We start from the raw sequence: 23,541 nt of genomic DNA, 5'->3' as shown, positions 1-23,541 counted from the left end.
GCTGGAAACAACAGAGCACTGGAAAGGTTATTCCTACCTTAAGCACTTGTTCTTCCTGTAGTGGCCTTTACCAGCCAATGCAAGTCATGCTTAGCTACTACAGCCTTCAAATAAAGCATGCTCAATCATTGGGGACAGCAAGAACCATGTGCCTGGTGCAGCATGCTCACTGCAAACGGAATCTTTAGTATTTAGCTGAGAGCCACAAACACTTCTACTGAGCATGCGCACAGTGGTATTTTTCAAAGTTGTTTTCAAAGGTGTGTAACTTGTCTAAATTTGTGTGGGCTTTCATGAGAGCCAAGAGTCATTGACAGTAAGATGTGATAACCTGGTGTCAAATTTCCAATTTCTACCTCAAAATATTGCTGAACCAAAATGTGAAAAAACCTAGGAATTTCAAATGGACAAAAACAATCTCTTTTTCTTCAAGCATTGTCAAAAAGGAGCCTAAAACATTTTTGCTGAAGCTTAAAAAAGAAAAAAAGAAAAGAAAAGAAAAACAGCTTTAGGCAGATACTTAGCACAAAAAAAGGCCAACCAAGTAGTTTACATGACATGACAAAGACATGCATGACCTGCATGACAAAGCCACAAGCAATTGAAGGCATGGTCTTGTAAGGCAAAGTGTTAAGCAACTTGGAGTATACCTATTGGTAATAGAAACCATGTATCACGTTTCATACAGGTTGCTAATTTTGCTCTTATTCTCTTACCTGGACTAATACTCTTTTACAGAGACCAGCTTTCACTAGGGATTTTGCAACCCAGCGAGCTGCATATGCTGCCGAGCGATCAACTTTGGAAGGATCCTTCCCTGAGAATGCACCTCCTCCATGGGCTCCCCAGCCTCCATAAGTATCAACAATGATTTTCCTGCCAGTCAGTCCAGCATCGCTCTGTAGGACAAACCATTATACACTAACTTGACAGAAAAAGGCTCTATATTTAAACTAATTCCATTACCCTGGTAAGGTACTGACTTGGGTCTATTCTGTCTTTGTCACAAATGCAATTGATGTGTTACCGTGCACCTCTTCATGGGCAATTCCTTGATGCAATCCACGTGGGATCTTATATGGACTGAGATGTACCTAGAAGCTTGTGCTTCAATAACTTTTAAAATACAGTATTGATGTGATCATGGCCCAGTTCTTTTGAAGGTTGCAATATAACCTGTTTTCTTTGTAAGTCATCTTGCACCATCCAAGAGTGATCCTAATTTTCAAACTGCTGGTCACTGACCATGTCTAGTACTGATTTTTGGAAATTATGAGATTACTTAACCTCTTGAAGGCAGAGAGCAGTGGGAAATCACAACCTTCCTAAGGAAATTAACAGACTCATTGATTATATATAGCATAACATGTATCTGATGGACAAGATTATACATTGCAGAGAAATGGAGACTACACTGCTTAAGGGAACAGAGGCCTTCTTGCTCTGAGACAGAACAGGGACATTGCTCACTACTCAGCCCCAATAAGGAACTGTGATCTCCCTGAATAGAATCTGTAGCACCGCTGTGTGTTCCAGGACACAGGGCCTGCTATTCTGACCATTCCTTACATCACTTGTATGCCCAGTCAGGAGGATGTGTTTATTCATTTCTTTTTGCCTAATTGTCCTCATGTAAGGGCCTGTCACAACCTTGCACTGTGTTGATAACTGGAACACTGATGCATGGTACATTCATATTAATCTCAAATTGTAGATCGTTAAAGCTATCTGGATAGCTTTAACTTGGCAAGCTAGTTACTTGTAAATCTTTGTGCTTAAGTTACAAGTATTTTAAAACAAATGTAAGGGCTTCAAGTTTAGAATTCTGGTAAATAATTTAGGAGCCTGTTTGTTTAATATTTTGACTATTTTGTAATTATTAAAGTATATTTTGTCATAGGTAAAATAATCCAATAGTCCCCTCCATCGCAACTGCTGATTGGCCAAACTGTTATGGGATGCTAACCTCTTCACATCTTCTTAATGACAAATCATAAGCAAAAGTAAGCAAAGCCTCCTTGTAGTTCATACTTGTACTGTTTTATGGAAAAAAAGTTCATTAAATTTTTGAAGGAGAGCAGTTGGAAAGACAGTATATCATCTCAGTTCATTTAAATTATAAACTTTTCAATAAAAATGTACCTTGGGACCACCTTCTATAAACTTTTCACTTGGAAGAAGATGGTAGATTGTGTTTTCATCAAGATACTTTGCTGGAATAACTTCTTTGATAACTTTTTCCATTAGCTCATTCCGTATTTGTTGCAAAGACACATCTGGAGCATGATGTACAGAAATCACTACTGTGTGGACACGGACTGGCTCCACTGCTCCATTGGTTTCCTTATATTCCATTGTGACCTGAAAAAATCCACAAAATGGAAAAGCAAATCCAGCAGCCCCTCATCAAATCCAAATGTCCAGCTTCATATTTTCTTTGTGTGGCAGAAGTAGTAGGTAAGATTAAATTAATTAGAAAAGGTACAGGGTACCAGATTATCACAAATATCATGCAGATATAACTGAGACACCAAAATTACCATTATGAAATGGTTTTACAGAAGGGTCACTGCAAATACTTATCTGTAATTGGCTACTGAGGAGCAAAATAGCTTTAATGAAAAAGCAAGCACTTGAGATTTCAACTGGCAAGTATTAAGATCATTCACAGGTAAATTAGTGAGGTAAGAGAGTTTAAAATACTGAAGTTTCAGATAGAGCTAAATTAATCTTTGAAAGAAGTTCATTATGAACAAGGGTAGGGGGAAGGGGAAGGGGAGCATCTACACATGCTATTAATGTGCCTTAGGGATACTATGCAATAAAATAAGTCGCAGCAAGCTTTCCCAGGGAATGTGTTTACACATGTGCCATCAGGTGCAGATTTGCTCCTAATGTGAGTAGGTAGGTCCAGGCCTACTCCTGCCCTGCTCTGTCCCCCTGCAATCCTGGCTGAAGCTGCCTGGGTGGTAGGTGCACTCTTTAAAAGGCTGCCCTATGCCTTGTTTCCTGGCCACATACTTTTCTGACCTAGAGCAGTCTGCAGCCTGCTGGCACAATGCTCTAGGACGCTGTCCCCAGACCTTGTGCCCAGCACACCATGGCTGCTCCACATCCCGGCCCTGGCTATGACAGCCAGCACCACAGGCTTCTGCTTGCCACTGTGGTGCAGTGCTTGCTATGCTCTGCAGCTGCAGTGACCAATAACTGCCATCTGGCTCAGGTGGGCCTCAACCGTATCTACTCCCTTGTGCTGATGGCCCTGCCTGTGGGCTACCACCCCTGAGCCTCAAATACCAGCCCCTAGGCCACCTCCCAGACCCTGGCAGGGACACCAACCCCTATACGGATGTTACCATAAGCGCTGTCCATGAGCTCCTGGGGCTCTGGCCCCACCAAATGGGCCTGCCCTGCCAGCCAGGACTTATGGCTCCACATCATCCAGTGTACCTGGGATTACAACCAGTGGCTGGACTCCTTCTGGATGACCCAAGCCATGTTTTAGGAGCTATTCCACCAGCTTGGCCCATACCTGAAGCGCCAGTCCACCCATGCACCTCCCCCCCACCGCCCACAGAGACCCCAGTGACCTTCATCATCCTCAGACTCACCACACCTGCCAGCCTGCAGTATATTGGCCACCTATTCAGGGTGGGCAAGGCACCTGCTGGGGAAGCCATCCTGGAAGTCTGCAGTGCCCTCCATGATGTGCTGGGCCACACTGCTCTGGGTCACCAACCCCCTGAAGGTGGTGGTGGGCTTCTGAGCCCTGGGCTTTCTGCAGTGCATCAGGGCCCCAGATGAGAGAGACATCCTCATCACCTGCCTGCCCCAGGGAGACTGCCCATACTACAGCTAGCAGGGCTTCCACTCGGTCATGATTCAGGCTGTGATGGACCACTGAGGCACCTTCACAAGCATTGCCACCGACTGGGCTGGCAGGGCCCATAATGCCTGGATCTTCCAGAATTCTGCCTTGCTAGCCCTGGTAGGGAGCAGGTGCATTGTGCCAGGTGTCCCAGACCTGCATCTGGGCAATGAGCATCCCACCACCCCTCATCAGGGACCCTGCCTACCTGCTGCTGCCATGGCTCATGTGGCCTTACACTGGCCAGCTTGACCCACATCTGGCACACTTCAACAGGTGTCTGGGCCAGAGCCGTGCATTGGTGAAGTGCATCTTTGGCCGCCGGAAGGGGACGCTCCACACCCTTACCACCCACCTTGAGTTTGCCAAGGCCAATATCCCCCAAGTCATTGCTGTAGTCTGTGTGTCGCATAACATCTGCAAGGCCTGATGGGGAGCTCTTCCATGTGTGGATGTGGAAGGCATGGCAGGTGGAGGATGGCAGTGGGAGTGCCAGCTGTGGCAGCAGCAACAACACCCCGTGCCCCCCACCACCATCCGAGGTCTTGAGTAAGCCACGCACCCGGCAGTGGGGGCCAGGGCATCATGTGCATGCAGTGCTGGCAATCTCCTACTGCACCCCCTGCAGTAGGGCACCCGAGTGGCCAGCCACAGAGCCCAGGCCCACAGTGCACCCCCAACACCACGCATGCTGAGGACAGTTTCAAGCAACAGACTCCCAACTACAGACTCCCTCTCACCCTCTCTCCCCAGCACCCGACCCCACCCGTAACCCCAGCACCCACCACCATTAAAGCACCTTTCCTATGCAACTATGTACAATGTGGTGTATGACCTCTCGAGGGGGCAGGCAGGAACAGTAGGAGGTGCCTATGGGGCGGATCCCAGGGAGAGGTGACCAGCACCCCGGCCTCTCCCCACACTACCACAGGTGCAGATCCCATGGTGAGACCAGTGGGTTGGGGGCTTGGCCAGGGGTGTGGGAGGCCACTGTCCAGGCTGCTCAGCCTGTTCCTCCTCCACCAAAGGACTAGGGCTAGGAAGGCCCTTGTACAGAGCTGGCCCCACTGCAGGCAGCTTTCGCTCAGGGGCTGCATGGTGCCCAAAAGAGTGGCAGGGAGTGGCCAGGTGGGGGCCCAAGTTGCTGGGGGACCCAGCTCAGGACTAGAGGCAGGAAGCCCTGGCTGCTGCATATGGTGCTGGACCTTGTCCCAGGCCCACTGGGGGGCTTGAGCTGGGCCATGGGCAGGTGCTAGGTGGAGCCAGGGGCTGGGCTGCACCTGGCACAAAGGTGACCAACAGGTCCAGGATGGTGTCCAGCACCCAGTGGTCCCCCTCCGTTGCCTCCATTGCCCAGGCCACCATGGCAGCCTGCCACTCCTGGGCCTCAAGCATCCTCTCAAGGAGGGCGATGTGCCTGTTCTTGAGGGTGAAGAGCCTGTCCCAGGAGGCACAGTCCTCAGTTCCTCTCCACCTCTGTTCTAAGGCTGGGGTTCACCAGGCCTGTGAGTCTGCCAGCTGCTCCTCTATCACTGTGACCAACCAGTCCAGCAGGAGGGTGTGGTCCTGTGTGCACTGTTGGTGGAGGCAGCGCATGCAGAGGTTGCTGGCAGATGGTGATGGCATCCTTGCAGGCACCTCCTCACCAGCAGCTAGTGCTCTTCCCTGAGTGCAGCTGCTGGACCTACAGAGCAAGTACAGAGAGGCTCTTTGTGAGAGTTTGCAATATTTCATAGAAAACATGAACTGCACTGTGGAGCTGTGTGCTAGCAGCCCAGCCTCATATCAGGGGTTGTGCGTGCACAGGTACCTAGGAACCATGGTAAGTTGGCTGCGTGGGCCCTGCCACATATGGCTGTTGGCTGAGCCCTCTGTCCCCACTCCCTCTGCAGGGGCAGGTGGCCTATTTGGCACTTGCTACAGGCCACCTGTCTTCCTGATCCTCTACCCAGGCCAGGGCTGGCTCCAGCCAGCACTTGTCACAGCAGCTCCGGGCCAACTTCCCTTCTTCTCCTCCTATGGGCCAGGCAGTTTAGTCCCATGGCACCAGACCCACACTGCCCAGGATCAGGAAGTGAGGGGCTCCTGCCCAGCTGGGACATAGAGCTGGTAAGGCTTACCATATTCCCAGGTCCAAAAAAGAGGACACCTGGGGGCGGGGCAGAGGGAATATGATGGTCGGGGGGGCAGTGACATGCCAGTGCCCTGCCCATTCTGTTGCCCCTCACTGACAAGCCCCAGCCCCGCCCCAGCTCTGCTGTCCCTTACTCCTGATCCACTGACCCCAGCCCTGTCAGTGGTCCTCACATTCAAAAAGCAGTACCCTTCCCCCCACCTACCTGCTGGTGCCCCTCACTCCCAACCTGCAGCTCTCTGGTGCTGCCAGTGCCCCGCACACCCAACCCAGTTACCTGCCCCTACCCCCATGCCCCTCAATCCTGATCTGCAGCCCCATACCCCCTCCCAGCCCTGCCGATGCCCCTCACTCCTGACCCGCAGCCTCCTACACCCCCAGCCCTGCCAGTGCCACTCATTCCGACCTGCAGCCCCCTGCCTCCTCAGCCCTGCCAGTACCCCTCACTCCCAACCCTCTGTGCTCCGCTCCCTGCTGCCTCAGATCGACCTCCCGCTGCTCCCACAAGTGGAGCAAAGCAAAATTGCAAACTCAGCTCTCAATTGCACACATGCCACACTAGGCATTCTGGAAATTGTAGTTCTACCTAGCGGCAACTATACTGAAACAGACCCAGGGAGGAAATCCCAGACATTTTGCCTGTGTTTAAAAAACCCACCCAGACAAAGCACAGGGGGCCAAAAAAGAAGGCATGTCCAGGAAAGCCTGGACGTATGGTAACCCTAATGCCCCTGCCTTCCTCCAGCGGCTTTCTCCAGAGAGGCAACCTGGGCCAAGGCCCCTGCCTTGTGTGGCCTGTATCCCAGGTGTGCTCTGGCTGAGAGTACCCTGGGTGTGCTGCAATGAGTTGTTTGAGTGGATTAAGGGGTGCCCAACCCACTATGCCCTACTGCTGCTGACCACCATGGTGTCTAGCTTGGGGTCCTGAGCTCTGACACTGTCCCAGGCCATCTCACACTTCCCCTCAACATGCACTGCTGCTTGGAGGGGTATCTCTGCCTATGCTACAGGTGCCTGACCCCTGTGGCCGGGGACATTTCTGCTGTCATTGATGAGCTTCTCTGTATGTGACAAGTCCCTGGCTGCCTAGCTAGTGGGAGGGGGAGGGGGCGCTGGTCATTCAAAGTTCTGCTCTGCTTCCCACCTCCCTGCATGTTGTGGGGGGAACTGCAGTGGGGAGCTTGCCCAGGCAGGGGAAGGGAGGGCCCCTGGCTTCAGGCATGCAGCTTGGAGTGGGGTGGCATGCAGGTGAACTGGTGCAGGCACAGGTGGCTTCAGCACCCCCTTCCCCCACAGCCTGTATCCCAGTGCAAGGCTTACCGAATGGCTGTGGCAGGCAGCCCTCATGGTCCCACTCTGTCCCTGCCAGCAGCGAGGTGATACAGCTGCTTGCAGTGTCCTGGGGTATAAAAGCACAGCGTCTTGCTGCCCATACAGTGGGCCTCTCCGGGGAGGAGCTGGAGCTGCTCAGTGCTGGCGTCATCCCCAATTTGTCCTCCATGCTGGGGGTGCAAGTCCAGAGTTGGTGGGGCATGTGTTGGCCTGGACTCCCTAAGCTGCCAGATGAGGCCTGGGGCAGGGAGCATACCAGGACCTGCAGCTGGTGCCCCAAGGGGCCCTCCCATGGAGACTGCTCATCACTGCTGGGCCCTGGCAGAGGCTCCAGCAAGCCACCTGTACTCGAGTAGACATTGCAGTCAGGATACAATCCAGCTGCCACATGAAGGGTATAGTCCTGCGGGCAGCCCTGGACCACTGGTTGCGGTCTGTGATGCAGGTCCACTGGGCCCACAGGACTTTGACCTAAATGTGGCATTGCCGCCCAGATCGCTGGTGGCCGCATTCCTGCACACGAGCTGCCACATCCTCATAGATGTGGGCATTTGACTGATGGCTGTGGGCAAACAGCCTCTGCATCTTGGTGTTGTCCAGACTATGAGGTCAGTTGTCTCTCCCTCAGACCAGCTGTGGCCCCAGGACACTTCCTGAGGCATCAGGGAGGCTTCCATCACAGCTGCTTCCAAAGGCCTTGGGGCAGGGCCATCCTGGCGGGGTGTAAATCAAAGTGACAGCCCAGGTCCCTGTGCTTTGGCAGGGCCCTGCAGAGCCGGGCAAATCAGCTGCGGCCTCTCCTGCAGGGCCCGCCTAGTGCTGCTGACTCTGCACTGCCGCTGACAGCTTCGTGTCCAGCCGCTTGCCCCCGCCCGCCTCCCCCTGCCCCCCTTAACTGGCTTCTTCATGTCTGGGCCCCGCACAGGCTGATTTGCCCCAGGCCCCGCACCCTGCTAGAACCGTCTCTGCCTTGGGGGCACAGGCAGAGATTCCAGGTGCCAGCAGGGCTTGGCAGAGGTGCCAACTTTGTTTTTTGCTGGTGAGTCCCAATGGGTCTTGAGGTGCAGATCTCTTCTCTGCCTAGCCCCTGGCCTGACTACCTGGCCCTTAGGATCCCAGCCACCTGCTTCACTTAACTTTCCCTTTCCCCAGGTCAGCGTGGTCCTCGCTGGGTCTTGTCCCGGCTCCTCCAAGGCTCCTTCATTCAGCCGTCTTAGTTCCATGTCTTCACACATATTGCATAGTTCCCTGCTGTTGGTGCTCTCCCCTTTTCTAGGGGAAGATGAATGCCAGTCTGTCTTCTGGATTGTTCTTAAATTTCCCGACTGGCCCCAGGCCAATGAGAGCAGGCTCCTCCTGGAATGTCATCCCAGGCCTCCAGAGGAATGCTCCTCTCCCAGACTGCCTCTGGACTCATTTCTTGGGGCAACAGTGGCCATGGGTAACTGGTGCCTCTTGAGTCAATGGGGGCACATACCCCCTCAGCAACCAGTCAGCAACTGTGGGGGGTGCCCCACGACCAATCTCACTCACCAAAAAGCAGCTGCGGTGTTTCCAGAAGAGCCCACAGCTGCTTCTGATGGTGGCCCCACTCCCTGGCCAGCGCTCGTGCACCCCCTGGGAGCACGACCACTTCACCGGGTGGCCCTGCTCCCCAGCTGGCACTCGCAGGGGGGGCACCAGTGCTCCTACCTGCCCCCCCTGCCAGTCACCTAAGCAGCAAGTGCGGCTGTCAGGGGATGCACCAGCACTCTCAGGGGGTGTACATGCACCCCCGTGCACCCCTTATGCATTGCCACTGACAGTGGCTACGTGGCTAGTGGGTGCTGAACACCTGTTAATTTGTTCAGTGGGTGCTTGAGCCCTGGAGGACCCATGGAGTCAGCACCTATGGGGCTTGGCATGTGCCCGCAGCAGAGAAGCACAGTGCCAAGGAGGCAGGCAGCTGGTGGAACAGATCCTGGAGCCAGAGCTTGAGTCTGTGGGCCTGCTGTGGCCGGCATGTACCCACACTTCTTGGGCCCGATGCCCAAGGGCAGGCAGCAGCTGGCACAGGCTCTGTGGATCAGGCCAGGGGTCTAAAGGCCAGGCTGGGACAGCCAAGGAGTCCCAGTCACGTGGCTTTGCCCCAAGCAGGAGACTAGCCCATTGCTGGTCTGGCTGACCAGAAGCAGATTTGTGCCCAAGTCACCATCTACATGTGTACAGTTAATCTACTACCTGCATCTACAGGTACTAGCAAACTGCACAGTAGACTAATTTACTGCACAGTAAATGTCATGCACAAGTAGACAGTGACACTTTACTGTACATTAGATTAGTCTAATGTGCAATAAAGCATCTCATGTAGGCATGCCCAGGATGATACATCAAACTCCAAAAGGTGCTTTGCACTAGCATTTCACACATCTGTAATATGAAAATTTGCAGATGCCTGATGCCTTTTGGGATTCAATCCAGGAGCTGTCTTATTTCTTTACTGTCTTATTTCAAGTGCTTTCCCCCAGCTGAAGTTCACACATTATAATTACCGCTAATTCATGATAGGGAACAGTATGATCCAATCTGAATTCAACTGTAGCTACTGCTGTCTATGGTGACTGACTACTACTTCTGACAGTGGAATAAGGCATTGCAATAAGCCTGACTTCTGTTGTATTACTTTGATCAGAAAATAACAGACAGGTTCCAAGCATCATTTCTTTGTCAACTACTACATGTGCCCTTCCCTTACCAGTTATATATATATGCACAAGGATGCTTAAAGCCTAGCATTTCCTTCCACCACAACAGTATGTGTTCTCATAAAGACAAATTGCTCCCCAAAACAGTTTCTTAATTTGTTCTATACACCCTTGACTAAAATTACACGCATACCCCAATGGAAGACTAGTTCAGCAAGACAATTTGGTACAATCTGTCATCTGTAAAACACAGGAATTAAGCTTAAAATGCCCTTCTTTCCAGCAGTACCTGCAACAGTTTTGACTCCCACTACTATCTGATTCTCTTCCAACTTGTAAAAACAAGCGGACATTAATTGTCTTATTAGAGGGAATCAAACGTAACTCTCTGTCTCCATCTCAAATCCATTCTTGACTGCTCTGGAAGGTTTGATTGGAATGATTAACTGGGTAAAGTTTGTTACTTGTAGGTCACCATCTCAAAAGCAGCCAATGTTGCCACTAAGACATGTCACTGTTTGGTGACCTATGACTGGTTTGTCTCAGTCCAGGTTTTTGGGATGTAGGCATATCTTCCAAAAAACTATAAAAGTTGGTAAAAACTAGACTCATTAGTTTCTAGAAAAGCTAATGCATCTCTCCCACTCCTGCTATTTGTCCCAACAGTCGTGTCTGAGGCACAGGTAGGACAGGCTGGGCTGACTGTTTCTAGCAGATAAGAGAATATGGTCTCCTAGCCTGTAAAATCCACACCTTTCATGACACAATCAACCCAGTTGTTTCTTCATTATTTGAAAAATTTGAGCCTAAAAATCAATAATTTGGCTATTTCTTACCCTTAATATTCATAAGGTATCTGACATATTATGTATATTATTTACTAACCTGTGTTTTCCCATCTGGCCTAACCCAGGGCCATGTTCCACTCCGTTCCATGGCTTTTATCTTTGCATTAAGTTTGTGTGCAAGTAGGATCGTTAGGGGCATGCATTCCTCAGTTTCATCAGTGGCATAACCAAACATCAAACCCTGCATTAAAGCAAAAATGAAAAAGAGGCACATATTTCCATTTTCTGTGCAGAGGAAGAAATATTAGTGCCATGGCATGTGGATATATTCTAAGGGCAAATTGCTTAGTTACACACATATCAGTCTTGAAGTGAAACTATCAGACAGCATTCAAGGTATTCCTTTCTTCTAAGAATTTCAGCAATGCCAGTGCCTGATCCTCAAAGAGCAATTCTGCCTTAAGAATCCAGACTAATTAGAGACAATGACAGAGAGCAAGCTCCTGGTGTCTGCAGAGCTTGCATTCCCCAAATGACCTCTATGCCTTGCATAATTCAAAATACCACAGCAAATCTTAAGAGCTCATACTTGCTTGTGCTGACAACTTGATGTGCATCCAAGTCTCACTGAAATCAGTGCATGTGACATTATTCCTTGACCTTTTTGGCAGACAGTAGGGGCAATGTTTAGTTGTTCAAACTCACATGCTTATTCAAACTCATTTGCTCTATGAGACCAAATGGAACTGATTGTAACATACACTGGATTCAACTAACTGTTTAGAATTAAGCCACATTACCTGATCCCCAGCTCCAATGTCATCCTCATTCTTGCCATGGTAAACAGCATGTTTAATTTCTTTACACTGTTGTTCTAGAGCTACCAACACTGTACAAGTCTTGTAGTCTAGTCCTGGTGAAGAAAAGTTGAGTAAAATAAGGATGTGCTTTTTTGTTTTCTGAAACTGTTATAAAAGCTTCTCTGTATGTTGGTACAGATTCTCAGAATATACTAGCAAAGATGCCAGCTTTTGAGAAACAAGAATGAAGTTTAAAACAGTGATTCTCAACCTTTTGAGACTCAAGACATCCCTTGGAAAATGCCAACTCTTAACTTTCACTCATTTCTTGACTATAGAAAACTAACAGAGCAATTCCTCTGGTGCAAAAAACTCAGGGAGACCACAACAGGTCAGCAGTGGCAGTTTAAGATTTATTGGGGGCCTGGGCAAATAGAAAATTGGAGGCCCAGCAGGGACTCCAATGTGAGGGGCCTTTCCCTCCTGGTGCTGCCGCTGTCATGGGCGGGGCAGGCCTTCATGCCTCATGGGGGAGGCTGGGTGGACCGGGCCAACCTGGGGGTGGGGTGGCACATGCTCACCTCTCCTCCTTGCTTGCTGCACCCCTCCCTCCACCCGCCATGGCTGGAACAGGGCAGAGCCAAGCAGGGCAAGGGCAGATGTAGGCTGCTCACTGTGGGCTCAGGGCTGTCCATCCTGCTGCCTTAGCCCCAGGAGGCCCCCACTAGCTGTGTACCTCCTGCCTGCCTGGCAGCGGGAGGCACAACTCGCTGCCCCCGTTGCTGTGGGGGGCCTGCAGGGGAGATCATGCTCAGGGGCAATCAGGATTGGTTCATCAAAGGCAGGTCCTGCCAGACCAACCTGATTGCCTTTTATGACCAAGTAACTAAATCCTTGGATGATGGTGTTGCCATGGACGTAGTCTTTCTAGACTTTAAGAAGGCCTTTGACACTGTCTCTCACCCCATCCTCATCAATAAATTAAGTGACTGTGGCATTGATGCCTGCACAGTTGGATGGGTAAAAATTGGCTGATGGGGCACACCCAGAGAGTAGTGGTGGATGGGTTGTACTCAATCTGGCAAGATGTGAGCAGTGGGGTATCCCAGGGCTCGGTCCTTGGGCCTGCACTGTTTAACATCATCAACGACTTGGACGAGGGGGCGGAAAGCACATTGTCCAAGTTTGCTGATAACACTAAGATGTGGGGCGTGGTGGACACACTTGAAGGAAGAGAGAGGCTGCAACTAGATTTAGACAGACTACAAAAGTGGGCAGACGAGAATAGGATGGGGTTCAACATAGACAAATGTAGGGTGCTGCACCTTGGAAGAAGGAATCCACAGCATACATACAGGCTGGGGAGTTCCCTTCTTGAAAGCACAGAGGCGGAAAGGGATCTTGGAGTCACTATTGACTCCAAGATGAACATAAGCTGCCAATGCCTGGTGACCAGGGACCTGCTGGGGACCTGGTGACCGTCTATAAACCCACTAGGGGGGACCAGAAGGGTTTGGGGGAGACCTTGTTTCCCCTAGCGCCCCCCAGGATAACAAGGAATAACAGCCACAAGTTGTTGGAGAGTAGGTTTAGATTAGACAGCCATAGGAACTACTTCACAGTGAGGGCGGCTAGGATCTGGAACCAACTTCCAAGGGAAGTGGTGCTGGCTCCTACCCTGGGGATCTATAAGAAGCAGCTTGATGCCTACGTGGCTGGGGTCATTTGAGCCCAGTTTTCTTCCTGCCCAGGCAGGGGGTCAGACCTGAAGATCTACAAGGTCCCTTCCGACCCTATGATTCTATGATTCTATGCCAGACCACACCCAGCAAGGCCAGCCATACTTTCTCATGCATCCAAAGATGCATCTCAAGCTGATCCAGAGAGGTGATACTCCCCCTCTATGATACTTTGGTCAGGCTACAGTTGGAGTACTCTGTCCAGTACTGAGCGCCACACTTCAAAAGGGATGTGGCCACCCTGGAGAGGGTTCAGAGGAGGGCCACCTGCTTGGTGAGAGGGCAGCAGGACAGGCCCTATGAGGAGAGACTGAGGGACCTGAACCTGTTCAGCCTCAGCAAGAGGCAGATCAACAGCAAATAGGCAGAGCCCTTTTCTCCCCAGCACCACCTGGGGTGACAAGGAACAATGGTAATAAGCTGATGGAGATTAGGTTTAGGTTAGAGATCAGAAGGCAATATTTTACAGTTAGGGTGGCCAGAATCTGGAACCAGCTTCCCAGGGAAGTGGTCCTCACCCCTACCTTAGGCAAATTCAAGAGGAGGTTGGATGATCACCTGTCTGGGGTCTTGTGAACCCAGCATTCATTCCTGCCTGTGGCAGGAGGTCAGGCTAGATGATCTGTTCAGGTCCCTCCTGACCCTAGCTACTATGAAACTATGAAACCATGAGTGCCCCGAGCCCACAGCAAGCAGCCCACACTTGCTCCACACACAAATATGGGGGGCATATGCCCCCCCATGCCTCCCAAGAGTGGGGTGTGGGGCAAGCCGCATGCTCCACAGAAATGCCTCAGCTGCACACACACCCCACTGCCCACCGCTGTCCCAGGTGGGGGCAGCTCAGGGCCAGAGCTAATGTCCCAGAGGTAAGAGGGAGGACAGGGATGCCTGCTTGCTACAGACCAGCTCCCAGGTCCCGGTGCAGCCGGTTCCTCGAGCCCTCGCCTCCCCAACATGGCACCAAAGGATGGGATGTTGGAGCAAGGGGAGGCAAAAGTACCTGCCAGATGCCTGCCACAGACAGAAGTGGGTTGCTCGTGTGGCCTGAGCCACTTGCCCCGCACCTGCCCACAGTGCAGCCAGGACACAGAGCTCTGCCCCTCAACTTGATCCACAACCTCCTGCAGGCAAAAGCCGCTGTTCACTGGGATGGGGGCAAGGCAGGGTGGTAGGTCAGGGAAAGTCTGGAGAAGTCTGGACTGAGGAAGGGGACAAGGTGGCCCCAGGGGATGAAGCCAGGCTCTGCAGGCTGGGACGACCCGGGAGCGGGGGTCAGCTCCCTTCCACACAGTCGTGACCAGCAGCAGAGACAGCTGCACTGAGCCAGGCTGGGCTGCTCCACCCAGCCTCTGCTGCCAGAGCTGCTACCCTCAGGCTGGTACCGCTCTTCACTCCCTTCTCCTGAGCCGGGTGGTGGTGTGCAGTGCAGATGGGTCCGGCCCGGGGCAAAGAACAGGAGCCAGGAAGTACAACCAAGAACAGTAATCAGGAAGCTGAAGGCACACTTTGTCAGGTAGGGCATACCCAATACCTTGTATTCAGACAATGGGCCACAATATACAGCAGAGGAATTAAATATTTAGCATGTCATTTTGGCAAGCACACCATGTCTGTTGCAGGTCTCCCCAGTTCAGCTCCAATGTGTCTCCTGAAAATGGAGATGCGTGGGGTAAAGTTCTATCTCAGGCTGCCGTTGCCATGGGGTGGAACTGCACCACATATCTCCAGGTGCAAGAGGCATGTCAGAGCTGATTAGGGAAAATCTGCAGCAGAAACAGTACAACTGCCTATACAATGTAATGCAGGCAGAACGCATTTCTGTTGCAGCTGCTTCTCAGTTTGGTTCGGACTTTGACCATGCTGGCTATGCAATCTAATCAATTAATGACATAGATAATTATAGCATAACATAATATTATTAGCTATATAATTATGTTTGTGCTGTAATAATAATCTTAATATAGTCATATTAATTTCTAAAACAGGGTTTCCCATAAATTTTGAAAAGTTCTGGAGGGGTTCCTTGAGTCTAAAAGAGGTTGAAATCACTACTCTAACCGTTCAGGGAAACAGAAAAATCTCACGTTTTTCAACTGCCGTGTCAGATTTAATTCCATAGTTCATCCAACCACAGGCATTTTTAAGTTATTTACAGACACACCCCATTGTCTAAAACCATTTAAGTATGAAAGTTGGAAGAGAATATATGAAGACAATGGCTCTTATTCATTTTCCCCTGGAATGCAGATAGAAAGGCCATTTGGTAACAGCAAGGAAAACATACTTGTGCTGTATACATGGAAGGCTAAAGTAGGATAGTGGCATTTAAGAAAATATTGTGGCTACTGCATTATATAAATTTTGCATACATATGGGGTATTGTGGCTGTTACATTAGGAACACAAAATAATTCGTTCGCTTATGAACTTCAGGATTAGTCAAACCCAAGTACAAACAAAATCAGTTCTCATGCTGTTATAATATTAGTCATTTGCTTGCAGACTTCCAGAACTTCCTCATTATGTCATTTTCAATGCTCCAGTTCCACTGCTTTCACTTGGAAAAGTGTTCAGCACTTCCAAAAATCAGCCTCTTGTGTTATGCCATCTTAAAAGGCCCAGCCTGTACACAGCTGTGACCTATCCATGTCTATATTATCATTTTTTTTAATTTTTATAAGGCAAGATTTATCTATGGTGCTATTTTCCTGAAGATTACTACTGCAATGAATTTGTCTGTATGTGATTGGAAATGTTGATGCATGCCATGCCCACAATGCAGGAGTCTAATCTCACCTTTGGAAGAGTCATCATAGCCTATTCTCTTAAGAGTCTCTCGCACAATTTGCTGATAGTCTACTACAGCTTTGGAAGTGATCTCTCCACATAGCAAGATCATTCCAGTTTTTGCCACGCACTCTGTAAAAAAAGTGTCAATGAAGTAAAATGAAAATTACGGATATATTCATTTTGAAAGTGTATTTGGTCCTACAAATAATATGAAACAGAAATTGAGACTGACTAGACAAAGCACACTATGGAGTTGCGTCAATTATTAAGTCTGATGTTTAGACTAATTCTAAACCTGTCTTCTTAATAACCACAGATTCTTGTACACTGTGACACTTTGAGATGGATCTCCTGTCTTCTCCACCTACTTGAGACCATTCTGGCTGCCTGAGAGTCCCTGTGTAGAACTGGAATTACTGAAGGTACAGAGCAAGCACAACTGCTCTGCCTGACCTCTGGCATAAATTGCCAGCCAAGAGGGGGCACATCAGAATGGACCTACATTTTAGCTATCACCAGTTGCTATAACACCCTTTGGGCTCCTGGGGAGCCAAATAGATTATAGTCTTTTCAAACATGACTGTGTGTGGCATCATTCCCATCCAGCTGCCTGTTACAGTCATGTTGGGTATCTTAATTTGGTTTAGGGACACTGTAAAGGCTGGTTTATACTACAGACTAAAGTGTTGCATAGACATCCCCAAGTTAATGTTAAACGAGATAGCTTGGGTATCAAAAGCAGCTTACCCTCAACAGGCCTGAGTCCAGCTGAGGCTAATTTATCCCATCTCTTGGCTCATACCAGGTTCCTTGCTGCTGCAGCTAGACCAATTTAGATACATAAGCTAGTTTGGGTCTCAGTCCACAACACTGACTTCTACAGTACTGATGAAGTGCCAAGGTAAGGGTGCTCACCTTTTGACCAAGAGCTTAGGGGCTAGTGCAGGGGTGGGCAAAATATGGCCTGCAGCCTGGATCTGGCTTAACAACAGATTTGATCCGGCCTACGGGTAGATGGCCACCAACTCACTGGCTCTGTCCCGCAGGCAGCTGGAGGCTACAGCCACCATGTGGTGCCAGGCAGGTGGGCAGGACTTCTGCCCAGCAGCATCAGCCCTTGATGCAGCAGCAGCATCTGTGGACCTTCGCGAGGCTTCCACTGCAGCAGGTGAGCAGGCAGCAGCGTCAACTGTAGACACAACCAGCAGGTTCAGGAGCCCCAACATAGAATTTGCCAGTGGCATCTGCAGCTGACGCTGCTGTCCTCCCAGCATGGTGGAAGCTCCCACCTGGAGCCCTTACCTGGAGCCTGCTGGCAGAATCAGTTCTGGACCCAGACTGAGCTTCTGCCTCACTGAACAGGCATCAGTGTTAGCTGTGGCCAGCAGAGGCAGATTCCACATCAGGGCTCTAGAATCAGCTGGCTCTGCCCACAGCTCACACTGCTGCCTGTCCACCACAGTGGAAGTCCCCATCTGGGTCCACAGCTGAGCTCTGGGGCTCCTGGTGAACTACAGCTCTAGCTGGGTTCTGGAGGGAAGGAAGTGGAGAGACAGACAGAGACAGAGACAGAGCATACTGGGGAAATATAGGTTCCATTTTTGGCCTGGCCACTAGTCTGTTAGATGACCTTGAATGAGCCACTTCCTTCTTTGTGCCTCAGTTTTCCCATCTGTAAGACAGGGACAAGTATACTGATCTCCTCTGAAAAGCACTTTGAGATCAGCTGGGGAAATGCTACATAAGAGCTGCATATATTGTATCAATACATTTACCTTTCTGATGAATAGCTTGATGAATAAATAATTAAATCACGTTTGTTTGACCAGTCCTGTTTTCCATGAAGCCATTTGATTTACATGAAGTATACTCCTGTCCTATTATTGATTCCTGTATCAGAATGTGCCATTATATCACCTGCTGGGCAGTCACCATGTAAGGATGTATACCCCGATGTCCTGCTGACATTCACTGGTCCCTCGGGGTGGTTGCGCCCCTACGGTTGAGCTGGGTGAGATCTGGTGCCCTTTCTTTTCCCGCCTGCCACAACTTTGATGATATAGGAGATCCATAAAAGGGAGGTGATGACTGCACATCTCATGCCCAGATCAATCACAGGGGCTGCCTAGCACCTGAAGTCCGAGCCCAGAAGCGAAGGAAGGACCAGCCTGGAGCCAACTTTCCGATTCCGCTTTTTTTTTTTTTTTTTAAGTCCTTTGACCTTTGCCCTTTTCTTCTCCCGGGCGTCTTCAAGGTCTGGTGCCCTGGTGCCTGGGGCCATTACCCCAGGATCTTCAGCGATCCACCTTCCCGCCCTGGTCTCTTCTCCGGGACTTTAAAAGACGAACCGCAGAGGGCTTAATTGCTGGCAAAGCCACTTAAGTAGCTGGGGATTCCCTCCGGAGCAATCAGCTGGGGACAGGGCACGGTCCTCGCTGCTCGTGGTTTCTGCCTGCCCCCTGTCTCAGCCGTGGAGCCTCTTTGGGGACCCGCTTCCCTTCTTTTCCTGGGTAGATGCCTGGCCTTGGTCTGGACTCTTCGACCGGCCAAGGGATGTCCCCAGAAGAGAGCGAAGAAAAAGTATGGAAAAAAAAATAAATGCCGCGGCGAGGGGTTTGGACTGATCCCTCGCCTCCACCGTTCCCAGGGTCTTTCCCAGATCCCTTTCTGGTACCCGGCCTCTTCCACCCTCCTCTTCACTCCTGCAGTGAGGGTGCCACCACCTCTTCCAAATCGGACCAAGGGCTTATCCACACTTCTGGCTCCTGGCCTCTGCTCCTTCGGCGTCCCTCCTCCTCTGGGTCCACCCCCGGCCTCCAGATATAGCCTGCACTGTGGATTGGCTCCAATTCGCTTCACTGGGTGTGGAGGTAAAGCCGAGCTGGTGCAGATTGGGAGCTCTCATTGTACCATGGACTTCGCAGCGTGAGGTGGTCCATGTCCCTAGCTGGGGATACACCCTCGGTGAGTGCCCTCCGGGCTCTCACGTTGCCAAAGACTGATGTTAGGCTGATACTTTCCAGAGTCATTCCACTTGCCCATTTTGAAAACTGTCCCAGCATTAACATTCATCTAATGTTTTGGGTTTTCCCTGCATTTTTTGAGATTTATTAAGAAATAACACCAAAACCTCAGATATCTCCACAGTGAACTCTCTTAGAACTCTTGGGGACAAGTTTTCAAGCCTGCTGATTTAAAATATTCTATCTTTAGTAGATGATGTCCAACATGTTCCTCAGGATACCATGGGGTTGATCACTTTCGCTATCCATCACATAGCTGGTAAGTCAGCCAGCAATGCAGTAGTCCTCAACTTTAGGAAAGCTGACTTTTATAAGCTCAGGAGGTTTGTTCTTGAGGCCCTGAGAGACCAGGATTTCACAGGGAGGGGAATTCATGATGAGTGGTTGCTCCTTAAGGAATTGATCCTAGAAGCACAAAGGGAATCCATCTCAACCCATAGAAAAGGTGGTAAAAGGGCTCAACAACCCCCTTGGCTCAACAGGGAACTCATGGATCTCCTACATCTAAAAAGAGAGGCTTATAAAGGATGGAAAACAGGAAACACCACTAGGGAGGAGTATTTTGCATTGGTCCATACCTGCAGGGAGCAAACTAGGAAATCCAAGGCTGCAACTAAACTCCAACTGGCTACATTAATCAAGGACAATAAAAAGTCCTTCTTCAGATATGTGGGGAGTTGAAAGAAAATAAGGGCAACATTGGACCCCTGCTAAACCAGCTGGGGCAGTTGACTACCAACACCCAGAAAAAAGCCAATCTGCTTAATGATTACTTTGCATCAGTTTTTCACTAGCCCAAAGGGATCACCCACCCTAACATGATGCGGGATGACCATGGTAAGGGTGAATATATGCCCACCATTGGCATGGATCTTGTGAGGGAGCATCTTGAGGGGCTGGACCACCACAAATCAGCTGGTCCAGATAGATTGCACCCAAGAGTGCTAGGCAGACACCATAGCGCAGGCACTGGCAAGGGTATTCAAGAACTCATGGTGCTCAGGCAAAGTACCTGAAGATTGGAAGAGGGCCAGTGTGGTGACCATCTTCAAGAAAGGGAGGAAAGAAGACCCAGGAAACTATAGGTCAATCAGTTTGACATCAATCCCTGGGAAGATTTTGGAAAAAAAAAAAATAATAAATCAAAGAAACCATTCTTGACAGGCTAACAGAAGGCAACATTCCGAGGGATAGCCAGCACGGGTTTGTTGCAGGTAGGTCTTGCCTGACCAATCTCATTTCCTACTATGACCAGGTGACATATCACCTGCACGAAAGGGAAGAGATTGATATCATATATTTGGACTTTAAAAAAGCCTTTGATCTGGTGTCCCATGATGTCCCTCATGGAAAAATTGGGCAACTGTGGCCTCAACTACTCCACAGTCTGATGGCTGGGGAACTGGCTCTGAGGCTGGATCCAGAGAGTGGTAGTTCACGGAACTGAATCAACATGGCACTCAATGACTAGTGGTGTCCCCCAAGGCTCTGTTCTTGGACCTGTACTCTTTAAGGTCTTCATAAACGATCTGTACACTCATTTTTCTGGACACTGGTGTCAGAAGCGGACTGGCTAAGTTTGCTGATGACACCATACTTTGGGGAAAAGTGTCCACACTTGAGGAAAGGCTGGTGATCCAGGCCGACCTTGATAGGCTTGCAAGCTGAGCGGATGAAAACCTAATGGCATTCAATATGGAGCAATGGAAGGTGCTCCACCTCAGGGGGAAAAAAACCCCACATCACACTTATAGGCTCAGCAATGCTACACTCACTAGCACCGTGACTGAAAGAGACTTGGGTGTCATGATTGAGCACAAGATGAACATAAGCCACCAATGTGATACCATAGCTCGTAAAGCGAACAAAACTCTGACTTGTATCTACCGATGCATCTCAAGCAAGAGCCAGGATGTCATCCTCCTGCTATACTCAGCCTTGGTGAGGCCACAGCTGGAGTAGTGCATCCAATTCTGGGCTCCACAATTTAGGAAGGATGTGGAAAAGCTTGAAAGAGTCCAGAGGAGAGCAACGTGCATGATCAGAGGGCAAGAGAACAGGACTTATGATGAGAGGCTGAGAGCCATGGGACTCTTCAGCCTGGAGAAGCACAGGCTCCGGGGTGACTTGGTGGAAGCCTATAAGTACATAAGGCCTGAGCATCAGGATCTGGGGGAACATCTGTTCACCAGAGCACCCCAAGGGATGATAAGGTACAACAGTCACAAACTCCTGCAAGACCGTTTTATGCAGGACATAAGGAAAAACTTCTTTACTGTCCAAGCCCCCAAGGCCTGGAACAGACTCCCCGCAAAGCTGGTGCAAGCAGCTACTCTGGACACATTTAAGAAACATTTGGATGCTTATCTTGCTGGGACACTTTGACCCTAGCTGACTTCCTGCCCCTTGTGCAGGGGGCTGGAACCAATGATCTTACGAGATCCCTTCCAGCCCTAATGTCTATGAAAACTATGACATCCGTGAAATGGTCTTGAAAGTACATCAAGATCCTAATATGATACAAATACATCATCCTGCTTTTCTTCAAATGCAAAACAGAAATAGTTATTGAAAACTTTTGCCTTTTGTTTCTTGCTAAGAGTTTTACTATTTCTATCTAGAAATTAGTCAGTATCATGAATAGGATCCTCTTTTTTACTTAAGTGTTTGTAAATTCATCATCAACCTTAGTTTTTCCAGCCATGATTTCTCTCTTATGTCATTAGATTATCTTTTCTATTTTTTACATTTCAGAACTTCTAATTTGTATTGATTGCTACCAGTTTTCCTTTCTGTGATGGGCAAACTGAGTTATGCTCAGGCTCTTAGCATAACTTTAGGCCTTCCTAGAACTAAGCAATTAAATTGTACAGAGTGCCTTATAAAGCACTAGGAAAAGTGAGTGCTGTGATTGGTATGGTGGGCTACCAGCTACTGTAGTTTCCCTAGAAGGAAAGGAAACCAAAAACGGAACAGGATTGGAATACCTTATCTAAAAAGATGAGGTAAGAAACTTGAGGATTGGATGATTTGAGATGAGAAAGTTACAAAAGTAGTGGACAAACAAAGAGACAGCGTGTGGTCTGTTTTGCCACCCTGGGGAGACAGAAGCAATCTTGGACTTCTTGTTTTCAGTAACAAGGAATCCAAAAACTAACATCCCACACACCCAGCAGAGGATCTGAGGCCAGTACCACCAAAGGTCGCTGCTGCAACACCTGATGGAACTGCTTGCCAGGTTGTATTACCTGGATAATACAACCTGGCAAGGATAATAAACTTGTAATAAGCCATGGGGTTACTAATAAAGTTCACTTGATACCAAATCAGATGAGGGGCCATGTCAGTCCTTGGGGGTCTCTAGTAAAAGGAATCCAGGGGGCAACACTTTCCCTATATATTTTGCTTTCTTCTTATTGCTATCTTCACTTGAATACTATTCCAGAATGTGCTTTTAGCTTTGGCTGTCTAATAAACAAATCCTTGAATGCAGGATGCTATTTTACACATGCAGAATATTTTTTCTCTTTGGTTAATTGATATAAGCGGTACTTACCACAAGCAACCTTCGCATCTGGATCAATACTGATATGAGCATCAAGAACAGCATCACTGATCTGATCACATATTTTATCTAGGGAAAAAGTAGAATGGTATTACAAAGTTTCTCCCTGTAACAGTCATTTCTGATAGCATAAATATGATCAACAGGAGCGGACAGTGCAATATGCCATCAGGCTGGAACCCTAGATGCAAGTTTGACAACTAAAATGCTGGAAGGGATCCATGACCAGGGCTGTCCCTAGGGGGGTGCGAATCAGGGCAACCGCCCCAAACCCCTCGCTTTGGGGGTCCCCATGGAGCCGGGTGAAGCAGTGGCAGTGCGAAGCTAGGCGAAGCAGCAGCTCTGCATCCATCTGCTCTCTATTTCCACTTCCTCCTCCCCACCTCCACTGGCAACACTGCTGCCACTGATGGCAGCGACAGCTTCTTCGGGTCCTGGGCCCATGGGGTCAGAGGGGGGGCAGGACCCCGCATGGGCTGATTTGCCCCGGGCTCCACACCCTGCTTGGGTCACCTCTGTCCTTGACTGCTTCCATCTCCCACCTCAAATGCAAAACAGCAGACAAATCAGATCACAGAATCCTAGAAATTAAGGGCTGAAAGGGACCTTGAAAGATCATCAAGTCCACCCCCCTGCTCTGGGCAGGAATACTGCTGAGATCAAATGATCCCAGCAAGGTGTCTTGAAGACTTCCAAGGTTGGGGACTGCACCACCTTCTTGGTGTATCAAAGTCATTTCCAAATACCTGATGTCTCCCAAGTTATGATGCAGTCATCAAAAAGGAAAAAAAATCTCTTCAAATGGCTTGGAGAATT

At 49.4% G+C, this 23,541-nt stretch overlaps 1 protein-coding gene across 3 annotated transcripts in view; it reads right to left on the bottom strand.

The window, feature by feature from the left end:
- LOC102565716 (S-adenosylmethionine synthase) overlaps positions 1-23,541 on the bottom strand; it is a 49,521-nt gene that overhangs the window by 9,782 nt on the left and 16,198 nt on the right. For all 3 annotated transcript variants that reach the window (XM_014596165.3, XM_019490728.2, XM_014596164.3), the window contains 6 exons: positions 22,717-22,794; positions 16,144-16,266; positions 11,607-11,719; positions 10,904-11,047; positions 2,143-2,361; positions 717-899 (listed from right to left, as the gene is read on the bottom strand). In XM_014596165.3, the coding sequence (XP_014451651.1) occupies positions 717-899; positions 2,143-2,361; positions 10,904-11,047; positions 11,607-11,719; positions 16,144-16,266; positions 22,717-22,794 (860 nt within the window). The remainder of the gene's footprint in view (positions 1-716; positions 900-2,142; positions 2,362-10,903; positions 11,048-11,606; positions 11,720-16,143; positions 16,267-22,716; positions 22,795-23,541) is intronic.

The sequence above is a fragment of the Alligator mississippiensis genome, chromosome 3, assembly GCF_030867095.1.
Source record: "Alligator mississippiensis isolate rAllMis1 chromosome 3, rAllMis1, whole genome shotgun sequence".
NCBI lineage: Eukaryota > Metazoa > Chordata > Crocodylia > Alligatoridae > Alligator > Alligator mississippiensis.
This window is presented reverse-complemented; position numbering and strand designations above follow the sequence as displayed.